The sequence below is a fragment of the Panicum hallii genome, chromosome 1 (assembly GCF_002211085.1).
Source record: "Panicum hallii strain FIL2 chromosome 1, PHallii_v3.1, whole genome shotgun sequence".
NCBI lineage: Eukaryota > Viridiplantae > Streptophyta > Magnoliopsida > Poales > Poaceae > Panicum > Panicum hallii.
In genome coordinates, this window is record NC_038042.1 from 54,007,324 (window position 1) to 54,027,926 (window position 20,603).

Sequence of the window (20,603 nt, forward strand, 5' to 3'; positions counted from 1 at the left end):
CACTAAGATGCAAATTATTTACTAAAACAATTTATACGTAACTCCACTTATACCTCTATGAATGAAGATCTTACGGTTCCCACGGCAAGGGGTGTTGCGGTTGTTGAAAATGCCTTGTTCATAGACAAAACGCAATTTTAAGCTGGGTTAGTGGATGGAGAAAAGATAAATTTAGATGTAGAAGCGAAGATCTAAAACGATAATTCTGGGTTATCTAGCACTCAATTCTTAGTGGACCTATAAAGCTAAATGTTCAATCTATTATAATAAAAATGGCTTGTGTTAACATTCCAAGTCATGTTAGACAACCGTGGTCTTTTTCGTGGTGTTGATATTTAGGCTAGTAAAATTGTTAGGCAACGTGTAACGCCCGCGTTTTTATCTTATTTAAATTACATTACCAATCACTCGATTAAAAATCTTTTAAACCTTTTTCCGCCGCTCGAGCTCCCGAAGCCCACCTCCCGATTTTCCGTCGTCCTGACATCGTGCAGTCTCTTCCTCTTTTTCCGCGGAGCCGCCCGTCCCTTTTTCCTTTTCCACCAGCCCCGCCGTCCCGTTGCATCCCCATCGTGTCGCGGTCGGCCGCGTGCGCCTGCCCGGTCGTGCTCGTTGGTGCCGCGCGCGTGTCCCCTCTTTTCTTTTCTCATATTTTATTCAAATCCATTTTATTTCTCTCTTCTAATTCTCCCGCTTGCTTATTTAAATTGCTGAGTAACGCAACAATTTAAATTTCATATCTTTGCTTATTTAAATTGTGGAGCTACTGAGTGAAAATTTAAAATAAATAATAATAATAATAATTTTTTTATTTTTTTATTTAAATAAGCACGCGTTGCTGGCTGTGCACGCGCGCTCGCATAGCGCCGCCCGCGTCACGGCACGGCCGCTGCTGCTTGCTGTGCGACTGTGTGCTTGCTGCCCGTGCACGCGAAGCCGGCGTGCGACCCACTGCTGCGTCGGTCCGTCTCCGTGCCGTCCCCTCGCCCTCGCAGCTTGCGCCTTGTCTCCGAGCATCCCGGCCGCCATTAATGGCGAGGTTCCTGTGCTGCGCGTGACCCTCCCATGCCGGCCATCTCCCCTCTCCCTCTCGGCCTATAAATCAGCCTCCGAGCCACCCCTCACTTCCGCCCACACCGCCCCAGCACCTCCCCTCCTCTACCTCACGCTGCAGCTCGCCGCCGCCGCTCACCATTGCCGGCCACCACCCATCTCCGTGGACAGTCCTCCGTAGGCCGTCTCCGCACGAGGTGAGGGCCGGAATCGGACCCCCTCGGCCTCCTCTCTGTTTTCCCCTCCTCCCCGGGCGTCGCCATGCACCAGGGGGGCGGCGCTCGTGGCCTGCCCCCCCCCCATCCTACCATTCCCCCCTCCTGTTCTGTCTCGAAGAAGAAGAAAGGCAGACTTGTGCATGACCCCCTCCACTTTTCCTTCTTATGCAGTTCGCAGCCCTCCACCTCCCTCTCTCAAATATTTAATCAGAGCCCCTTCTATCTCTTTATTTCATTACAAATAGGTCCTTATCCTTTTAAACTACTCCCTAAATAACCTTTAACTCATTAGTTCATGCGACATTTTGTTTCGAATCGATTCCAAACTCCACCACGCATCATCTCCAAATATTTTCTCCAAGTCTCAGGATCCACATCCGACAAATATAATAGTCTTCTCTATATATATAACTTTTTTTAATCGAAGCTCCCTATTTCTCTTTACTTTTCTTTAAGCTCGTCGGCGTACTCTATTTTTATTGTGTGATTGTTTGTGTGTCGTAGCCGACGGTGTGATCGAGAGGGAGCAGTACCGCGAGCCGGAGCCCGAAGACCCGTACCTCGAGGAGGAGCTTCCGGAAGGCTTTGAGGACGGCAAGTCCAATCCCATCCTTTGATGCATATTTATCCCAGTTTTATAAACACAAGCTATTGGCCTGTTTTACAAAATGCATTGTTTTATTGCAAGACATGGTTGGATAGCCACCCCTTGATTGCTATGACTATTCCATGATGACCTAGGTTAATGTCTATATAGGATTTGCTCTGTTGGACGTTAACTACTACTAGAGATGCTTAGGACCTTTTATTCCCTTTAATATATTTTAAGCATGACCACAACGTGTTTTATCGAAAATAAATAAAAGATAAAACAGGATTTCTGGAAGATAAAAGAAAGATATAACTTGACGAGATGGACGGTGTTTCCTGTGTGAAATACCACCAGTGAGCTTGTAACTTTGTGGTTGAGCATGGTTGGGAGATGTCTGTGTTGTCAATGTAAGGATGAACTGAGGTGTCATCTTACCTAACCCACTTATCGTACAACCACTCGACCGTTGTGTGGGCAATGGCTTAGCATAAACCCCACTAGTTGCTCTGCTAGCCAAAAGGAGAGCTGCTGAGCAACGGGAGATCATGGAGAAGGAATACAATCTGTGTGAGTTATGTCCCGGTTATGACTTTGTTGATAGGTCATTAACCCCATGGTTGCTTCCGTGTTGGCTAGTTAGATTCAGCTAAGGTGGGTAATAGCTTTGTTAGGATCCGCAGCGACACTAAGATGTTCGTAGTGCGGTACCCTACTTGTGGGTAAAGTGTATAACCTCTGCAGAGTGTAAAATCTATTCGAATAGCCGTGTCCACGGTATTGGACGAGTTACGGCTTGGTCACTTCAATAGATATTTTGGGATGGTTGGTCTTGTGGTGTGAGTTGTTTTGAAAGTGTCCGGCAGTTGTGCCGTGAGCTACTGTGGATGTGGAGTCCGGTAGCATTAAAACTTGGATCCTTTGTGTAGGATCGACCCCACTTATTATTCGATTACTACATAAATGTTTTGAGAAAACTCTTTTATAAAATGAGGTCTTGTATGTGTAAAACCTTGGTTTATCGCAAACGAACCCTAACCCTATCCTTGATATATCCTATGCATGATCTTTATTATCCCCCTCTGTGGGTATGGTTGGACTTGTTGAGTACGTATGTACTCACTCTTGCTTAGTTTTTACAGAGGAGGATCCGAACTTCGTTCCTGAAGACGTCGAGTAGGTCGCCGTCCTGCACCCAACCTTGCTTGTGGTTCAGGGTCTCCACAGGAAGCTTATCATGGCGCAAGACTCTGATGTTATCTTAGATTTCGTTGACACTTTAGTTTGGCTTTTAGTCCTCATGTTGTCCCTCATGATAGTGGTGCTTCAGTGCCCGCTACCTCGACGGTTTGTACGGTAATGAACCATCTGATGTAATAAATGTGTTATCAGCCTTCTGTGACTGATATTTGTATCACATTTAGTCACCTCTGATGAGGGAACGCTTCACAACGCTAATTCTCCTTTTTGCGTGGTGTTATGACAGTAGACGGTCCAAGACTCTTTACAATAAAAAAACAAATTGATGGCTTAGAGGAAAAGATTTGGATTGACGATTAAATAGCTTGCCAAATCATACAACATATAGGTTTCTTTTTTCATGCATGTGCAGTATCTTTGAATTTGCATTAACTAGGGTACTGATAACTACGTAGTTAGTATTTTCGTTAGAGCAAGTATATTGGTCTAGTCTAACAAGCGGTCTCATGCATCGCCACGTCATCTTGAAATGATGTAACAGGCAATACATACAATAGTTTATAAGATCTTATAAGTTATCTCATTGTAAATATATAATTCCATAATTTGTGCATAAAAAAATATTATGAGTTGCATGGCAATAAGAACTCGTACAATTGTGAGAAAGTGGTCTCATAGTCCCCAAATTTAGTCTATGAGGCGGTTGTTTCGCGAAATAATCATCTTATTCTCTCTCCTCCTCCTCTCTCCGCCACCTAATAAAAAATCCTACGTAAACTTATATGAGATGACCTATGAGACCGCCGCTGATGTGTAGTAATGTACTTACCTTAAAGTGTACATTTTTCAAACTGGTCAAGAATGGGTCCACTATCCCAGCTTGGATCCAACCGGGTTCAATTGCTCCTATCCCGTTTTCATTAATTGTACATTGTATGGGGTGTTTTTTTTTTGCTTCACTATGAAATGTATTGGAAAATTTAAGATTTTCTTTATTAGTTCCGGGTCATGGTCACGCGAAGGCGTGTCCATAAAAGAGAAAACCACCATACATCTTATTTCCCCCCGCAAGTTTGCCAAATAGCTTTCTAGAGTTTGGTATGTTCCTAGTGAAGATAGATTCTTTTTGTCTCTCGAATTTAGATCCATCAACGTGCATGTAACTATCCTACTCGATCGAGTTTTTGACACAATTATTAATGCACCGACTATCTCCAGCGTTTTCTCATGATACATGAAGTCCAGTCAGATTATGCCAAACACCAATTTTTATAGGTGTTAGGTCGTACGAAAGTGAGATGCATGTGGTATCTAAAACCCTAGCTAACAAGCATTTGGTTTGTTATTTTCCTTATTTTAAAAAATAATTGTGCTTTATACCTACGCTATCTTAAAATTATTGTCACCGGGATATTTGTACAGGCCCCGCCCTGAACGCATCGGCGTGAACAAAACATGATATCATCGTTGACCTCAAGAAAATACAATGCATGGACCATTCCAATTCGATGTTTCCTACTCCCTAATTCCTATGCTGTCACTTTCATATTTGAACTTTCCACGAGGAGATAGAAAGAACCCTCCTTTATTCCCCATCAGCCACCCCCTCCAAAAAATCCAAATCGCCCATTCTTCCGCACCACAGCCATCCAACTTGGAAAAGCTACGATTTCTCGGTGCCCTTGCCCCTTTGCGATCGAGAACGGACGGTCGAGACTCCGGTCTAAAATCGAAAACAATACACCAATAAACAACCGCATAATTGAGCAATCAATTTTGATCCAGTCCCTATCACAACGAAGAGTCCCTAAAAAAAATCGGAAAGAAAGGAAATGGTGTGTGTGCTGACCATCCATCCCATCCCCAAAAGGCCGCAACCAACTTTGCACGTTTCGCGCACCGCCAGCCCATATGTTCCGTGCTGCCCTTTCACACTCCGTCCCCCCCTTCCCCCAAACTTCCCTCGCGCCGGACCCGATCTGACCAACCAACCCCACATGGCGGCTCGCATCCACCGTCCGTTCGGCCCTAAACAAACCCTAGCGCTCCCCGCGTTCCCCACCAACCACGTCCCACCCGGCCACCCCTCGCGCGCCTCCACTGGCCGAGCCCGCCGCGCGGTGTTCGATCGAGCCGCAGCGGATCCACGCGGTCGAGCGAATCAGAAAACCCGGCATGGAACGGGGCGGCCCCTATGTGGGCCACCGCGCGCGGATCCACCGTCCCCGCCCGATCGGACGGCCAGGGGCCGCGGGTGACGGCACGGGAGGGCCCCGCGCGGCGGGGGTACGCGACTGGGGGCGACGCGCGGTGGCGGCGCGACGGAGATAAAAGGGCACTCCCCGAGAAGGCCTCGTTCCCCCTCCCAACTCGACGCGCCTCTGAAAGATCGGAGCCGCCGCCCCGGCCTGCCCCCCTCCCCCGCCTCCGGTGCCGAAGTGTGAGTCCCTCGCTCGCGTCCCCGCCTAGCTTCCCTCCCGTGACTCGTGCTCTCCCGCTCCTATTTGTGGCGATCCGTCCGCCAGCGTGGTGTTATATATAGATCTGCTGTTCTGTTCGTGCCGTAGATCCATTCTTTTCGTTTGTGTTCCCTTGGGTTGTCCGTGTGGTGGTCTCCCCCTTTCGGGTTCGTACAGATCGGTGCTTCCTTCTTCTGGTAAGGACTGTGGAGGCTCACCTTGTGGTTAGCTCATCTGTGCTTGAGATCTACTTCGTTTCTTCCTAGATGTGTGCATCGCGGGGTTCTCATGTACTAGCTGGCTCGGAATCTTGAGATCTCAGTGGAATCTTTAGATCGCCGGGTTATCGGTTGGTCAGGCGGGGAAGTGGGACAGGGCGGAGAAAAATATGGCGTTTTTTTGACCGCTGTTCCGTGATAGTGACGGTGGCGCGTTAGATCCGGCTCTGCTGTGTGCAGCCGATGGCGATCTGACGGCAGGCGCCCGTCCCAAATAGATCGGTTGAAATGTTGAATTCTTTAGACTTGATCTACCAATCATGTGATAAAGATCTTGGTTAGCATGCTCTCGGCCGTAGATCTGTTATCAGTTCTGCCTTGCGTATGTAATGGCTGTCACAATCTATGAACACCTTTGTGGGCACAGCTGATTTAGTATTGTTATGTGGAGATAAACTGTTTACGTCAACCAGTTGCATTTAAACGCCCAGCCTCAGTGAAACCTTTCTTTTCTATTTATGTGCGCTGCAAACAATCATCCCTGCTTTGGCTTTATTATTTTCATGAAATACAACTAGAGTGCTCATTACTGTTTGAGTTGCTATGATGTTTTTCAATGCTTACTGTTGAGTTGCTATGATGTTTTTCAATGCATAGTGTAGTTAGACTTGGAGGTCAGGATAGTTGGCATTTGATTACAACTTGGATGAGTATTTTATAGTTCCGGAACTGTTTGAGCATGCTTCATGTGATAATCTTACTGTAATTTTAGTAGCTTAGTTTATTTGTTTGCACCCATCATGCTCTGTCTGATAATTGTTTTCAAGACTCAGAAAAATGTAAAGTTATATCATCATTGTGCACTGATCTGTATCTTCACATGATGCTGGCACATAGATGATTAATTCTTAAGAAGTATTTGCATGATTGATTCAAAATTCTCTGTAGTTAGTGTCTTTGGAGGCCCTCTGCTTCAGAGAACGGCATCTAGTTATGAATTTGTGTGCTTGCCAATGTATGCTGATATAATATACCTGCTGTTTTCTGTTGAAATGTAGCTACTACTGTAGCTTTGGTAGAAAGCCTGGAGTAAAACTTTGGAGGTCTTATTCTGTTTCTGTTTGTACTGTCCTAACAAATCATTTCTTGATGTTTGTGGCAGGAAATAGTTTTGAGGTGGTGATGGCGGACCAGGTCAACCAACCAACTGTCCTTCATAAGCTAGGTGGCCAGTTCCACCTGGGCTTCAGCTTCTCTGAAGGTGTACGGGCCCGTATCATCTGCCCTTCTGTCTCATCCTATGAAAGGAGTTTTGCCACAAGGAATTACATGACCCAGACTCTTTGGGGCCCTTTAATGTCCGTCAGTGGTGGCGTCAATGTCCCGGTGGTTTCATCCTCCCCATCCTCCCCGGCTTTGGCTAATGCTCCAGCTGGGAAAGGAGGCAAGAACTTCATGATTGATTTCATGATGGGTGGTGTTTCAGCTGCTGTCTCAAAGACTGCTGCTGCTCCCATTGAGCGTGTGAAGCTGCTTATTCAGAACCAGGATGAGATGATTAAGGCTGGTAGGCTGTCTGAGCCATACAAGGGTATTGGTGACTGCTTCAAGCGCACCATCAAGGATGAGGGTTTCTCCTCCCTGTGGAGGGGTAACACAGCTAATGTTATTCGCTACTTCCCTACTCAGGTAAACTTCACATTATTGAAATTCCTTATGCTTGGTGACAGAATTTTCATTATATTTTCTATCAGAAACTATTGGAAATATACCGAAACTGCATAGTCGTTCAGTGCTTCAATGATGAGTTGTCTTTTTGTATAGCAGTCATTTGTATTTTAGCAATGCTTGATGGTTGTTTAGTGATGTTTTAGATACCTGGCCTTTTTTGTATATGTGGTGTTACTGGCAGTTATTTAGCTGTGTGTGTAAGTTCAGTTTAGAATTGTGGTCCTTAATTCAATTCAAATGGGTCCTGTTTTAGTCATCGTACACAATATTTTCATACTGAATGTCTTAACATTTGTCTTTCTCTCCTAGGCCTTGAACTTTGCATTCAAGGATTACTTCAAGAGGCTCTTCAACTTCAAGAAGGACAAGGATGGTTACTGGAAGTGGTTTGCTGGCAACCTTGCCTCTGGTGGTGCTGCTGGTGCTTCCTCCCTGTTTTTCGTGTACTCCCTGGACTATGCGAGGACAAGGCTGGCCAATGATGCCAAGGCAGCCAAGGGAGGAGGTGAAAGGCAATTCAATGGTCTTGTCGATGTCTACCGCAAGACTCTCAAGTCTGATGGTATTGCTGGGCTTTACCGTGGGTTTAACATCTCTTGTGTTGGAATCATTGTGTACCGTGGTCTGTACTTTGGGCTTTACGATTCTATCAAGCCAGTTGTCCTCACCGGCAACCTCCAGGTTTGTTTGAACTTCAGTCTTCTTCTCGTCAGTGCTCTGTTGCTTTGTATATGAGCACATTAAGTTGTTTCTGTGATATGAGTAAGATTGTTCTTTGTAGGACAACTTCTTTGCGAGCTTCGCCCTGGGTTGGCTGATCACCAACGGTGCTGGTCTTGCATCTTACCCCATTGACACTGTCCGTAGACGCATGATGATGACGTCTGGTGAGGCTGTCAAGTACAAGAGCTCCTTGGATGCATTCCAGCAGATCCTGAAGAAGGAAGGCCCCAAGTCTCTGTTCAAGGGTGCTGGTGCCAACATCCTCCGTGCCATTGCTGGTGCTGGTGTGCTTTCTGGTTACGATCAGCTCCAGATCCTCTTCTTCGGGAAGAAGTACGGCTCCGGCGGTGCTTAAATGGAGAAAAAATGATGACGAACAAGAGCAGTTTGTTCCCGGTCCTGCCCAATCAGGATCTGGTGAAGTTTTTGCCTTTCATATCAAAAAAGTAATAATTCATGTAGAGGGAGGATTCTTCCAGCATTCGTTTTGTGTGGAGACTTCGATCTCCAAACACTATGGTAACTATCCTAGATGGCGGCATCAGTCCCCAAAAACATTTATCGTCCTAGGTTCAGTCGAGTCTGCCCGACTTCATCAGTGGGGCAATTTTCCTTACATACATTGCCTTGGATTAAGTATCGGATGAGAGTCAAGTTGATGCAGTTGATTTTTCTCCTTGTTGCAACGCTTAATCGTATCATTGGTTTTGTTCGTGAGAGTATTTGCCTTGTTGGACGTTTCTCTGCCCGTGTTCTGGTATGGTTGATTTGGATCTGCGTTTGATGGTGCTTTGTCGATCTTCAGTAAAACTTTAAAGCAGGGAACTAGTTTCAGATTCTCCGTCAACAGTTAGTTCTTGTAGAACAACAATAAACACACAATTTTTTAGCACCAGCAAATCGTACCTTTTTGCTGTCGTATGCGCCGTATACTGAGCCTCAAGACGAACCTCCCATCTTCAGGAATTCCACCGTGCGGGTCAGGTCGACCTCTGATAATTTCAGAATGGTAGGCAACCTGCCAACTGCAATGCGCAGCTCAGCCTCGGAGCATCCAAGAGCTTTCTTCAAGAATTCCAACTTCCACGCCGATTCTCCGAGGGCTGATGCTGTAGGTGGTTGCTAAGGCCAGCTTCAATATGGCTGAGGTGCATGGCGCGACAAGCTTGCGGGCACAATCTACAATTTCCTTGATACGCTCTGGCTTCAACAGGAAAGCCATGGTGGGAGGGCGAGCGGGGGGTGCGGCGAGGTGGCGGTGGAGTGGCGGTTGAGGAAGGAAGTGGGAGGGAGAGGCGAGGCCGCGCGGACGGCGGAGAGGAGGTGGCTTCGGAGGCGCAGCATCGCGGCTCCGGCGCCGGCGGTGTGAATTCCGTGTGCTGCCCGCCGACGCTGGCAAGTCGAGTGTGGACGTGCGCGGTTGACTCCGACCCGGTGGCGGTTTCTTAGTGGGCCGGGTCGAGTTGAGTTCGGGGGCTGCGCCGACCGGGCTTTTGCGGTGGCCCGCTAGTCCCGAGCCTAGGCCCAACTTTACAATTGATCCTGATCAATGATTATTCTCCCTCATGGCAGATTCGTTGCAAGACACAACTTGCTGCCGCGCAAAACTTTGCTGTACATTTTTCGATCCGCTAGCTGCGGGTGATATTGTAGAGCGTTAGATCTCCTGCTCGTAGAAGAACACAGCACCTGTGCTCTGATGAAAGAAAATTACCAACCGTAGGCTGCACGACGAGATCCAAGAAATTTGTGCGTAGTTACCAGCTCTTACAGAAAATTATACTTCCTTTTTACAGTTTTGGCGGTAAAAGGGCCATGGTCACTGCAATGAGCACAGATGCTTGCCATTGGCTTGCCAACCCTCATCCATTTGGCTGGGAAGCTGTTTTTCGATGAAGATTTTCAGCTCGAAAGGTTGCCATTGCCAATGCCAACTTTCCTTTGCATGTCACACAGTAGTTCCTTGGTAGCATACTAGCATAGTTACATTGTCAGCAAGTGGTACGGCAGGATTCTTCAGATGGCAGAAAGTTTGCATGCATTTTGGACCCCAACCAGGCTGAATGGATCGGAAAATTCGGCGCAGCAGTTGCCTGTTGTAGTGTTGTTGGCAACGCTGAGGGCCGTAGTACGAGCCACCGAGATGAGTTGGCGTCAGGTGCCCCATTGATTCGAGCGTTACGCCGCATCGGGTGGCCTGACGCTGCCTGTGGCGCAGATCCGTGATTGGGGCGTGATGGACGGCACGGGCCCTGCTACCGGACAAGGCCCCGGACAAAGCTGCCCGCGCGGACAGGGAAGGGCACCCGGGCAGATCTTTACCTGCCGGGTGAATGTCCCAGCAGGATAAAAACTTGCGCCGGGTCAATCACGCAGTTCATGGAAGTTTCTACCTTCTACCGTCACCGTACTGTCAAACCTGCACGATTTACTGAGCCGCTGTTATAGAAACTTCAAAGCCACCAATGATCTGATCGCATCGACAGGAGAATTAAAACTCCTAACCAACGCCACCACGGCTGGACAACCTGTAGAGGGGCTGCATTGCATTGCATCACGGCGCAGGTCGTGCCCGTCACGACGTCTCCACTCCGTCGCCTCCCCGCGGGGGTGGAGAGAATTAAAGCCCCTTATCCTCTCTGGTCGGATCCAACCATCTCCCCTCGCCGCCCGCCCGCGCCCTCTTTTTGGAGCCTTGCGCCGCGGTCCTTTCCCCCTGTCCGAATCCGCCTCGACGTGTCCGCCGCCTCCCTCTTCTCCCTCCCCGTGCGCTCGCCTTTTGGTGCGCTCTTGGTATCTGTGCTCGCCTCCCGTGCCCCTCCTCCTCGTCTCTGCGGCTCTGCCACGCTTCCTCTCCTCTTGTCTTGCGTGCTCCCCCGGCCGTCCTCTCCGCTTCGCTTCTCTTGGCTCTGGCGGCATTGTGTGCGGGAGCGTGACGATGTCGTCGGCGGTGGAGGCGGCCATCTCCTGCTCCAAGGTCGACGTCCCCGCGGCGCCGGAGCCGGAGGAGGCCGCGGCGTCCAAGGCCAAGAACGCGGCGGCGGAGCACGGCGGCGACGCGGCGAACGGCAAGTGCGGCGAGGCGACGCCGCCGCCGCATTGCCACGAGGACGAGGAGGACGAGGAGGAGGCCCCCAAGGTCATCGACCTCGGCCCCCGCGTCAGCATCAAGGACCAGCTCGAGAAGGACAAGGTACTTGCTACACGTCCCCCCGCTCGCCGCCATTGCCGCCGGGATAACGTTCCCGTCGATCTTTTTCACGCCGATGATCTTGCCGTTCTTTCCTTTCGGTAACGGTCACCTTAGCTTCCGGCGCGTTTCCTCACTTCCTGGCTTGGCCGCGTGCGTTGTTCGCAGGACGACGAGAGCCTGCGGCGGTGGAAGGAGCAGCTCCTCGGCAGCGTGGATTTGAACTCCGTCGGAGGTAAACTCGCAGCAAACATTAAAACGAGCTACTAAATTTCTGCGAATTTGCTGGTTGCGTGCGTTCGATTGGCTCGCGCGCCCGTCCTTGCCGCCTAGTTTAATGCATGGTGGGGGCACTGGCACACGCCGCGGTGCGCATGTGAGAGCACCGCCATGCTCGCCGAGATGGTCCCGTGACCGTGACGCCGGCCGTGAGCCCTTCGTTTCGTTTGTTTCCCTTGCTTAACCCGTGTCCTCGCTAATGCACCGCCGGCCACACCCCCCGTACCGTACCTGGGGCTCGTATTGCGTTCTGCCGTAGAAAATGAAGACGCGCTGGGGGTAAAGGAAAGAAAGGCGGTGGCCGGTGGTGGGCTCCGTTGGACAGGCCGGCCGGCCGGTCGCCGGCTTGCTTGTCTTTTCATGCCGACCGTTTTCTGAGGAAAGGGGGTGAAGGGGCACCAGTTTTTTCCTTGAACGCTTGATTAAGATCAGCACCTTCCAATCCTGAAAAGTGGCATGCTGGTTGTTGTCGTTGGGCTGATATAGTTGAACGGCACTTTTGCTGCTTTTAAGATTAGTGCATTCTGCAGGGCATAGTTCAAGGAGCCCTTGCTTTTGGTTTAGACTTTTTAGACGAATGCTATACGCATTTTCATGCATTTGGCACATTTGTTTAATGTTAAGCACGTTCCTTGTTTTAGGTTGTTGGACAGATTTTCATGCGTTCATGTTCAGAATCAGGTTGCCCTCCATTAGAATGCAGAATTCTTAACAATCCATGTCATAAATCCAAGTAGCAAATTTCAAAACGTTTTCGGACATTTAAATGGGAGATGCAAGTATCTCGATCTTAAAGGAGAAAATTAATCGTATCTCGATCAAGTAGCATACTCATTTTTTTTGCTGCTTTTAAGGTCAGCACATTTTCGAAGGGCATTGTTGAAGGAGCCTTTGCTTTTGGTTTAGACTTTTTAGACTAATGTCGTTAAACACCTTCCTGGTTTCAGTAAGAGTGTTGGACCCATTTTCATTCACTGCAAATTCAGAATCAGCCATTCGGCATACTCTCCATCAGAATACAGAATTCAGAGTAATCCATGTTGTAAATTCAAGTAGCACGGCCAAAACCTTTTTGGCCAATTGAGTGGGAGATGCAAGTATCTCGATCCTGAAGCGGGGAGAAAATCAGTACTATCTGAATTTGATGTAATGAGCAGATCTGAGTTTTGAACATCGTCCTGAATGTTTGCAGAGACGCTGGAGCCGGACGTGAAGATAATGAGCCTGTCGATCCTGTCCCCCGGCCGCCCCGACATCTTCCTGCCTCTGCCGGTGGAGCCCAACGCCAAGGGCGTGTGGTTCACCCTCAAGGAAGGCTCCCCCTACCGGCTCAAGTTCACCTTCTCCGTCAGCAACAACATCGTCTCCGGCCTCCGCTACACCAACACCGTCTGGAAGACCGGCCTCAAAGGTGAGAGACGACACCGAAAATCTGGAACCAAACCGCCATGATCTCGGTCACCGAGCACCCCGTGCTCCCATTTCTGCGCACGACCACGTTTCCGGTCGTCGCCTGCTCAATGATCGCACAGCTCACGGCCTGCTCTCTGCTGGTTGTCACACGGCGGCGCAGTTGACAGGGCCAAGGAGATGCTCGGCACGTTCAGCCCCCAGCTGGAGCCCTACACCTACGTGACGCCGGAGGACACCACCCCGTCGGGAATGTTCGCCCGGGGCTCCTACTCTGCCAGGACCAAGGTAAATTGCAATGTCGAGAACGGGATCATTCAGTTAATTCCAGGGGTGGTAACCGGCAAGCGGTAAATTCAGTCTTCAGAGTTTCAGAAGGTTTATTTATCTGACATCTTGGTTCCGGCAGTTCCTCGACGACGACCGGAAGTGCTACCTGGAGATCAACTACACCTTCGACATCCGCCGGGAGTGGCCGTCGACGAGCTGATCAGCCTCCGCCAGCGGCGACGGGGTCGGCCTGCTTGATTAGCTGCTTCAATGTCGCTGTGCCTGAGCAGACCACTCGTTTCATTTGTGTTTTTTTTTCCTTTTGCTCTTCTGCTGGGTTGTTCGTCCCGTCCCTAGGTTTTTATTCGTCATGTGACTGCTTGTGTGTGTGTGAATATCGTTTTCACTTTGTCAGTTGGGTGTTGTGTCGGGGTCTCGTTTCCAAACTGCCTGTTGAGTTCAGAGCAATGAAATGAAGCTGCGTTCTACGTAATGCACTCGTGAATTGGTTTTGTTTTCGTAAATGTAACTCGGTCGTTATACTGGAGGTCGAGTAACTTGACACTAACTTTTGAAATCCCTGGCAACATGACATCTTGAAGGCAGTAGAGTTCAGCAGTTGAACGCGTGCCGCTCTTCAGCGCACTTGTTTTAGCCGTTCTATTTGCTTTCACCGAGCCATGCCGTAAAAGATCAGCGTCGTCTCAACCGCGAACAACCATTCTTCAGTTCAGGCCATGAACCCGGAATCGTCACCAGTCTGGGAGGGTTCGATGAAGCCGTCAGTTTATGACGCCAGTCAGGACCAGAGAGACCAGGACGGTATCGCGGAAGATGCAGATGCCTGGGGAACCAACAAAGGCGCCCTACTTTACACACCTCGTGTCGAGGTCCGCGCCGCGTTTCCCGCGCACACCGACACGCCCTGCCTGGCTCTGAGCTCGGCACGGCCGCGCGCGCGCTCGCTGCCGGTGACAAGCGTGTGGTGGTCTCTGCGCGGATTCTAGAGGCGCAAATCGGCCCCATGGCAGGGCCCAGAGGGCCGAATTACAAACAGGACAGGTCCAACAACTGTCCAGGCACTGGGGGAAGGCTGACGAAAACGGAATGGTCTGGTCACACACGGGGCCAGGCCGACCCAACCGGTCAAGTTTGGTTGGCCCATCACTGGCCGGAACTTTTTTTTAAATAAAAGCAGGAGCACTGCATTGCATTTAAGAAGGAAGCAAGCGGGAGGTTACAGAGTTGTGATTACATAAAACAAACAAACCAACTAGAGAGACTACTCACTTGAAACTAAAGATGCCACATGGAGCTCTGGGCGCCCACTGGCCGGAATTCAGGTGGGGTGGGGTGGGGGAACGGTCCATCCAGTCCACCATCGATCTAGCTGTCTCTGATACTGCTAACCGGTTGGAAGCCCAACCCTGGATAAATGCGTTCCAAAAAAAAACTCTGGATACATGCCAAGCCGACACGCGGACTACATGCCAACCGGTTGGAAATCTAACCAAAGGACCCTAAGAGCAAGGCTTATAATGCAGCCGGCTGACCGGCTGCATGCGCGGCTATACGCCCGCTTCTGGGTCCGCTGCAGGCTGTATGCTGGCGGTGGAATCCATCCAGACCCACGAGCAGAGATTCTTCAACCGGCGGTAAGGCTATCTCCAGCGGATGCCTGTAAAGGGTCCTGTACTCTATAGATAGAAGAAGATTCCGTTCTCTGCTGCTTCAGCAGCGTTCTCTAAATGGTCCTCTAAAATAGAGAACGCTACAGATTTTCTCTATATATATATAGAGATTCTCTCTCCTCTTCTTTATTTTTTCTTTACGTTTCAGACACTGAATTAAATAAAAATAAAATATATCCATAGCGTTTGAGGTATGATAAATACGTACGTATAAAAATTTGAAACAAAATACGTTTCTAATATAGGGTTTAATGTATAGAGAACGAGATTTAGAGAACGTTGTTGGAGAGAAATGAGATATAGAGGAGAGAATCTTGTAGAGAATTCTGTAAATGAAGGATGTAGAGGATGGGATTTGGAGGATATCGCTGGAGACAGCCTAAGCGGAACGCCGCTTTCTTCTCTCTCCTCTCCTCTCTCTCCTCTGCATAGGATTCAGCCGGCACGCAGCCTCCCATAATACTTGCTCTAAAGGAATACATGTCTTGAACTCCATTGCACGCTTGCAGCACCTTTATGGCTAGCCTCGTAGTTCATAGTCCATTCGCGATCCTTCGTATGTGGATGTGCTGCTGCCCGTGCAGTCTGTTGGCAAGCTGCTGTGCTAATTGGACTATAAATTTGGTTCGGTGCCTTCCAATGAGCAGAAGACACCCAAGAATCAAACTTACAAGAATCAAGGTGCGCCATTCCACCACCGCCTCCGCTGGCATGAAGCAGCGCCATGCCCTCACCATGGCCCAGAGCGGCGCGATCGGTGGAGGCATTGCCTTCTTCTTCACCATGCTAGTTGGAGCTTTGATCCTCCTGTACTGTTGCTGTCAGCGTCGCCGCTGCAAGAGCAGCGAGTCGTCGTCGTCGTCGAGCTCCTCCTCGTCCTCAACGAGCGCCGCCTACGCGTCGACCCCGTCGATGTCCACCTCCGCCGCCGCCTCCTCCTCCTCCTCCTCCGCGGCCACGGCGACGTCTCCTTCCCGCATCGACGCGTCCGGCCTTTCCTTCGCCACGGCAGCATCAAGATCTCCCTCCGCGTCCTCGACGTCCGCGGCGACTCCTCCTCCGACGACGTCCATGTTAGACATAATCTTGTTAGGTGTGTGCGTGTGTGTCAGTTTAGCATTATTGGGTCCATGTTAGATGTTAATTGTGTCCATTATCTGTTGTGCAGCATGGCGTAGTGGTCAGGATTTGCAAGTGCGAGCATATCATCGGCAGGCGTGATGTTATGTGTGCACGTGTGTCATTGGAGTTAGGCTTGCAGGTGTGTGTGCGGTCAGGTGCTTGGTCGATCGAGTCGTGGCGGCGCTAATCTAGGAGTAAGAAGATAAAGTTAGTCTGTTTGCATGGGCGCACGCATGGTTGATGGACTGGATCAGAGCTTGCTGTTGGAAGAGTCGTTAGTGTGTGCTGTTAGTGGTGCTCTACATGCAAGGAGATGTGGCCTGCATGTAGGGAAGTGCCTAGTGGTTAAGCCATGCGGCGTTTGGCCGGATCATGCGGCCAAAACATGGGTCCGGATGTGTTTATTTAAGACCTGTAATCCGCGTCTATTTGGGTGGTGAAAAGAATGAAAAGAGGAGCACTGGTGTGCTGTGCTCTCATGTGTGTATCAGTGATCTCTATTAGCCTGTGTTTTTTTTCATCCACCGAGTGTAGCTAGCAAGGAGTGCTTGCTTGCTGTGCAGAGAGTTCGTGAGGGGAGGCTGATCAGGTGGTCAGCTCCAACAGTCCCGCTCTTCCTCCGTGGCCGCGACGTCCACCTCCTCCGCCCGCCTCCTCCTCCCCCAGCCACGGCAACGTCTCCCGCGGCCGCCGCGTCGTCGACGTCCAGTCCCTCCTCCACGGCCACGGCGACGTCTTCTTTCCGCACCGACGCGACGTCCACCTCCGGCGCCGCCTCCTCCTCCCCGGTCATGCCGACGTCTTCAGTCGAATTGATTCCCGTTGCGGTTGAAATTCCAGCGGATCAAAGAATAACTGGCTACCTCCTCGTACAAGGTGAGGAAATCACCCACCTGACTTCAGTTCCCATGGAGACTTGGATTTGGCAGCGTGAGAGGATTTCGCAGCTTGAGAGTTTGATGCCGCCTGGCCCGCCTGGTAGAGGAAACACGGTGTGACAGTTATCTCTCGTTTCTGATGAAAGGTGAAGGGTCCGCCTGGTATATTCGGTGTGAGTATTTGGTGTTTCTGATGAATTGATTTGTTCGAGTGGATTAGAAATGATAAGATGTAGTAATTGACTGGGAATCGTGTTACATGAATAAATCCGGTGTGAGTAGAATTGGATTGTTTCTGATGTAATTGATTGGTTTGTTCACCTAGGCCGCCGGTATGATAAGATGTACATATGTTACCTTTTATGTATGTTAGTGGTCAGCATACATGGCCGGTTATTTACATTATATGGTTCTAGATGAAATCTATTTCGAGAATGATGTGAGGTTTTGGTGTTACTACTACTGGTCGACTGCCTACTAAACTGAGCGCCATTTTGGCAGTTTGGTTTTGTTAAAGTTATTTTGACTCTTGGCACGGCCCGCACGACTACCCCTTCAAGTCTCCCAAGGTCAGGTTCGCGACCAAGGTGATCTCCTCTCTGTCTGAATTCTGAATTTCTGATCGTCCAATTCTCTTCGGTTTTTTGGGCTGACACATGCATCCATTCCATGTCCTTGTGCTGCTCTGCGCTTGCGATTTCAGGTGTACCACCCGAACATCGATCCGAGGACCAGGCTGGTTTGCCTCGACTTCCTGACTGACAAGAACTGGTGGACGCCTGCGTGGTCGGTGGACAAGATCCTCCTGGTCGTGGTCTCGCTTCTGCACGAGCCTGTCATGGATGGCGGCGCCATCAACCGGGAGGCCGCGAACCTCTACACGAGGAAGAGGCTCGTCTACGAGGAGATCGCGCGGGCCAAGACCCGGGAGCACGTGTCGGCGGCGTCACCGGATGAGCTGTCGTCTTCATCGGAGAAGGAGCGCCGCCCGTCGTCCCGGGGCGTTTCCCTGCTGTGCTGCCGTCTCATGAGGAGGGTGGCGTCTCTGCGGACTTCAGGATAGGGGCAGGGCCTGCAGCTGCAGGTTGCCTCTTGCTTGCTGAGAGCTGATATTCTTTTTAGAGAAAAGGTTTTCCCGCTTTATTGCATGAACAAAGCATAAAAAAAGTTCCAAAGCGTGCTAGTTCAGCGTATTAATACGCTCGCCCGCACAACAAGAGGGTTCAACCAGGCCACTGTCTATAGCAGCCGGCAAAAGGACTAAAGACGGGTCATCAACTCGCGGTAGAAGGAGCTCGTGCCCCCAGATTTGCAGCGCTGGAGTCCTGATGGGACTGAGCAGATGAAGACGCTCCCAAATCTGATTGTTCCATAGCGCTCATGATCCTTGGCATCCTTGCTCCAAGCCGCTCCAGTCCCCCAATGAAGCTGTCCATCTCCGTGCGTTTGTCCTCCTTGAGCAGAATTTTCCATCTCTCCAGCATCCTTGCCACCGATCCCAGCACCGGTTCCACTCCATGCCAGCATTTTCACTGAAAACAAAAACCATTCCTTAGTTTCCATAGAACCCAAAGGACAGCCGAGCATATACAATTCAGATTTTCATTCTTGTTTACCAAGGTGCTCTTGGTCAAGGGACAGTGAAGTTCCTGCAGAAGTTGACGAAGCCAACACGCCTCGGCAACACCGTTGGCCATAGCACGATACTCAGCCTCTACACTACATCGGGGAGACCGTGCTTTGCCGCTTCGAGGAACAGGAAACCAGATTGTCACCAAAGAACATGGCATAGCCAGAGGTAGACTTGCGCATGTTAGGGCAACCAGCCCAATCAGCATCCGTGTAGACGATGAGCTCTGATGGTGCAGATTGGTGAAGAAGAAGACCATGCATGGTCGAGCGTGGCCTGCAAGTAGCACATGATGCCCTTAACTACAGACAAATGAGGCTCCCGCAGATCATGCATGTGAAGACAAACTTGATGAACTGCATAGGAGATGTAAGGTCTGGTGAAGGTGAGATACCGCAAGGCACCCACCAAGCTAAGATATTGCGTGGCATCAATGACCGGCAGACCATCTGTAGCAGAGATCTTGGCACAAGTATCAACTAAGGGTAGAGCAAGGCTTGTAGTCACTCATACCTGCACGTTCCAAGATGTCCAAGGTGTACTGCCGCTGGGACATGAATATGCCCTAAGAGCCATGCTGAACAAAGACGCCCAGAAAGTGATGCAAAGCACCCAAATTCTTCATAGAGAACTCTTGCTGCAAAGCTGATATAGTTCGACGAAGAAGAGGTCCGCTGGATGCCTTGAGGACAATGTCACCCACGTAGAGAAGGAGATATACAGTATCATATCCTTGGCGATAGATGAACAGCAAAGTATCGGACTTAGCCTCAACAAATCCCATGGAAAGCAGATGAGTAGTGAAACGGCTGTACCACGCACGAGGAGCCTGTTTCAAACCATACAGTGACTTGTTGAGGTGGCAAACCCGGTTAGCTGACAACAGTAGACTGTCTCGGACAAGGTCCCATGAAGGAAGGCGTTCTTGACATCCAACTGATGAACTGGCCAGTCGTGTGAGAGCACCAGAGAGAAGAATATACGAACCGTGGTGTGGCTGGTTTCACCACCGGGCTAAAGGTCTCGTCATAATCGACACCAGGACGTTGTGTGAAGCCTCGAAATACCCAGCGAGCTTTATATCAATCCAAGGAGCCATCAGCATGATACTTTACGTGAAAAATCCATTTGCCTGCGACCACATTAGCACCAGGAGGCCGCGGAACAGGTTCCCAAGTTTTATTGGAGATCAGGGTACTCATCTTCCATGGCAGCGCGCCAATTCGGATGGCGAGAGCGCTGCGGTACATCTTGGGAATTGGTGAGACGGTGACAACGTGAAGAGTAGTAGGCTGTCGGAACCCCGATGTGCCACGAGTTGCCATTGAGTGCTGGTTGACGACGGGGGTGATGGGAACCGCTCCTTTTGGCAACGACGGAACCGCTGGGGCCGGAGGTAGGCGCCGAGTCAGACGAAACTGGCCTGGAGCAGCAAGGGCACCAGAGGCTGTGGATGGCGCGGGCGCCTGGGGCCGCGCGTGGCATGAGCGCAGGGACTCCAGGGGCCGCGCGTGGTGTGGGCGCAGGGACGCCAGGAGCCGCGTGTGGCACGGGCGTTGGAGCTCCGGGGGCCGCGTGGAACGGCGCCAAGGCCAGAGGTGTGGTGGGCACGGGCGTGCCCGAAGGCACAGTTGCAACGTGCGGCGGAGCACCCTATGATGTCGAGGAGCGTCGAGAACCTGCAGGTGGAGGAGGTCTGATCGGGAGGACCGGAACATCAAACTGATCCAAAAAATCAAGGTCAGTAGCAGCTGGCGTCCGTGAGGTGGAGAACGGGAAGGAGGTCTCATCAGACACGACGTGGTGAGAGATGTGCACACGATTAGAAGAGAGATCCAAACACCGATACCCTTTATGATGAGGGGAGTAGCCTAAGTGGACGTAGCGAACGGATCGAGGGGACAATTTATGAGGGGTGGTGGCTGCTGTGTTCGGATAGCAA

The 20,603-nt window shown here is 50.3% G+C and overlaps 2 protein-coding genes across 2 annotated transcripts; both read left to right on the forward strand.

Moving 5' to 3' along the window:
- The first annotated feature begins 5,346 nt into the window (after positions 1 to 5,346).
- LOC112885873 (ADP,ATP carrier protein 1, mitochondrial) lies at positions 5,347 to 8,877 on the forward strand. Its single transcript, XM_025951560.1, has 4 exons — positions 5,347 to 5,500; positions 6,900 to 7,426; positions 7,778 to 8,149; positions 8,250 to 8,877. The coding sequence occupies exons 2-4, from the start codon at positions 6,920 to 6,922 to the stop codon at positions 8,544 to 8,546; spliced, it is 1,176 nt and encodes a 391-aa protein (XP_025807345.1). The 5' UTR covers positions 5,347 to 5,500; positions 6,900 to 6,919; the 3' UTR covers positions 8,547 to 8,877.
- A 1,981-nt stretch (positions 8,878 to 10,858) lies between these two features.
- On the forward strand, positions 10,859 to 13,833 carry LOC112873226 (rho GDP-dissociation inhibitor 1-like). Its single transcript, XM_025936236.1, has 5 exons — positions 10,859 to 11,384; positions 11,550 to 11,616; positions 12,853 to 13,071; positions 13,234 to 13,358; positions 13,480 to 13,833. Exons 1-5 carry the CDS (start codon positions 11,130 to 11,132, stop codon positions 13,558 to 13,560), a joined length of 747 nt encoding a protein of 248 aa, XP_025792021.1. The 5' UTR covers positions 10,859 to 11,129; the 3' UTR covers positions 13,561 to 13,833.
- Positions 13,834 to 20,603: the final 6,770 nt, after the last annotated feature.

Excerpts from the sequence above, each read along its gene's own strand:
- LOC112873226 (XM_025936236.1), top strand. The coding sequence starts at position 11,130 with ATGTCGTCGGCGGTGGAGGCGGCCATCTCCTGCTCCAAGGTCGACGTC. Across the intron at positions 11,617-12,852 it reads GGATTTGAACTCCGTCGGAG|AGACGCTGGAGCCGGACGTG; the intron begins GTAAACTCGCAG and ends GAATGTTTGCAG. Across the intron at positions 13,072-13,233 it reads CTGGAAGACCGGCCTCAAAG|TTGACAGGGCCAAGGAGATG; the intron begins GTGAGAGACGAC and ends ACGGCGGCGCAG.
- LOC112885873 (XM_025951560.1), top strand. The coding sequence starts at position 6,920 with ATGGCGGACCAGGTCAACCAACCAACTGTCCTTCATAAGCTAGGTGGC. Across the intron at positions 7,427-7,777 it reads TTCGCTACTTCCCTACTCAG|GCCTTGAACTTTGCATTCAA; the intron begins GTAAACTTCACA and ends TTTCTCTCCTAG. Across the intron at positions 8,150-8,249 it reads TCCTCACCGGCAACCTCCAG|GACAACTTCTTTGCGAGCTT; the intron begins GTTTGTTTGAAC and ends TGTTCTTTGTAG.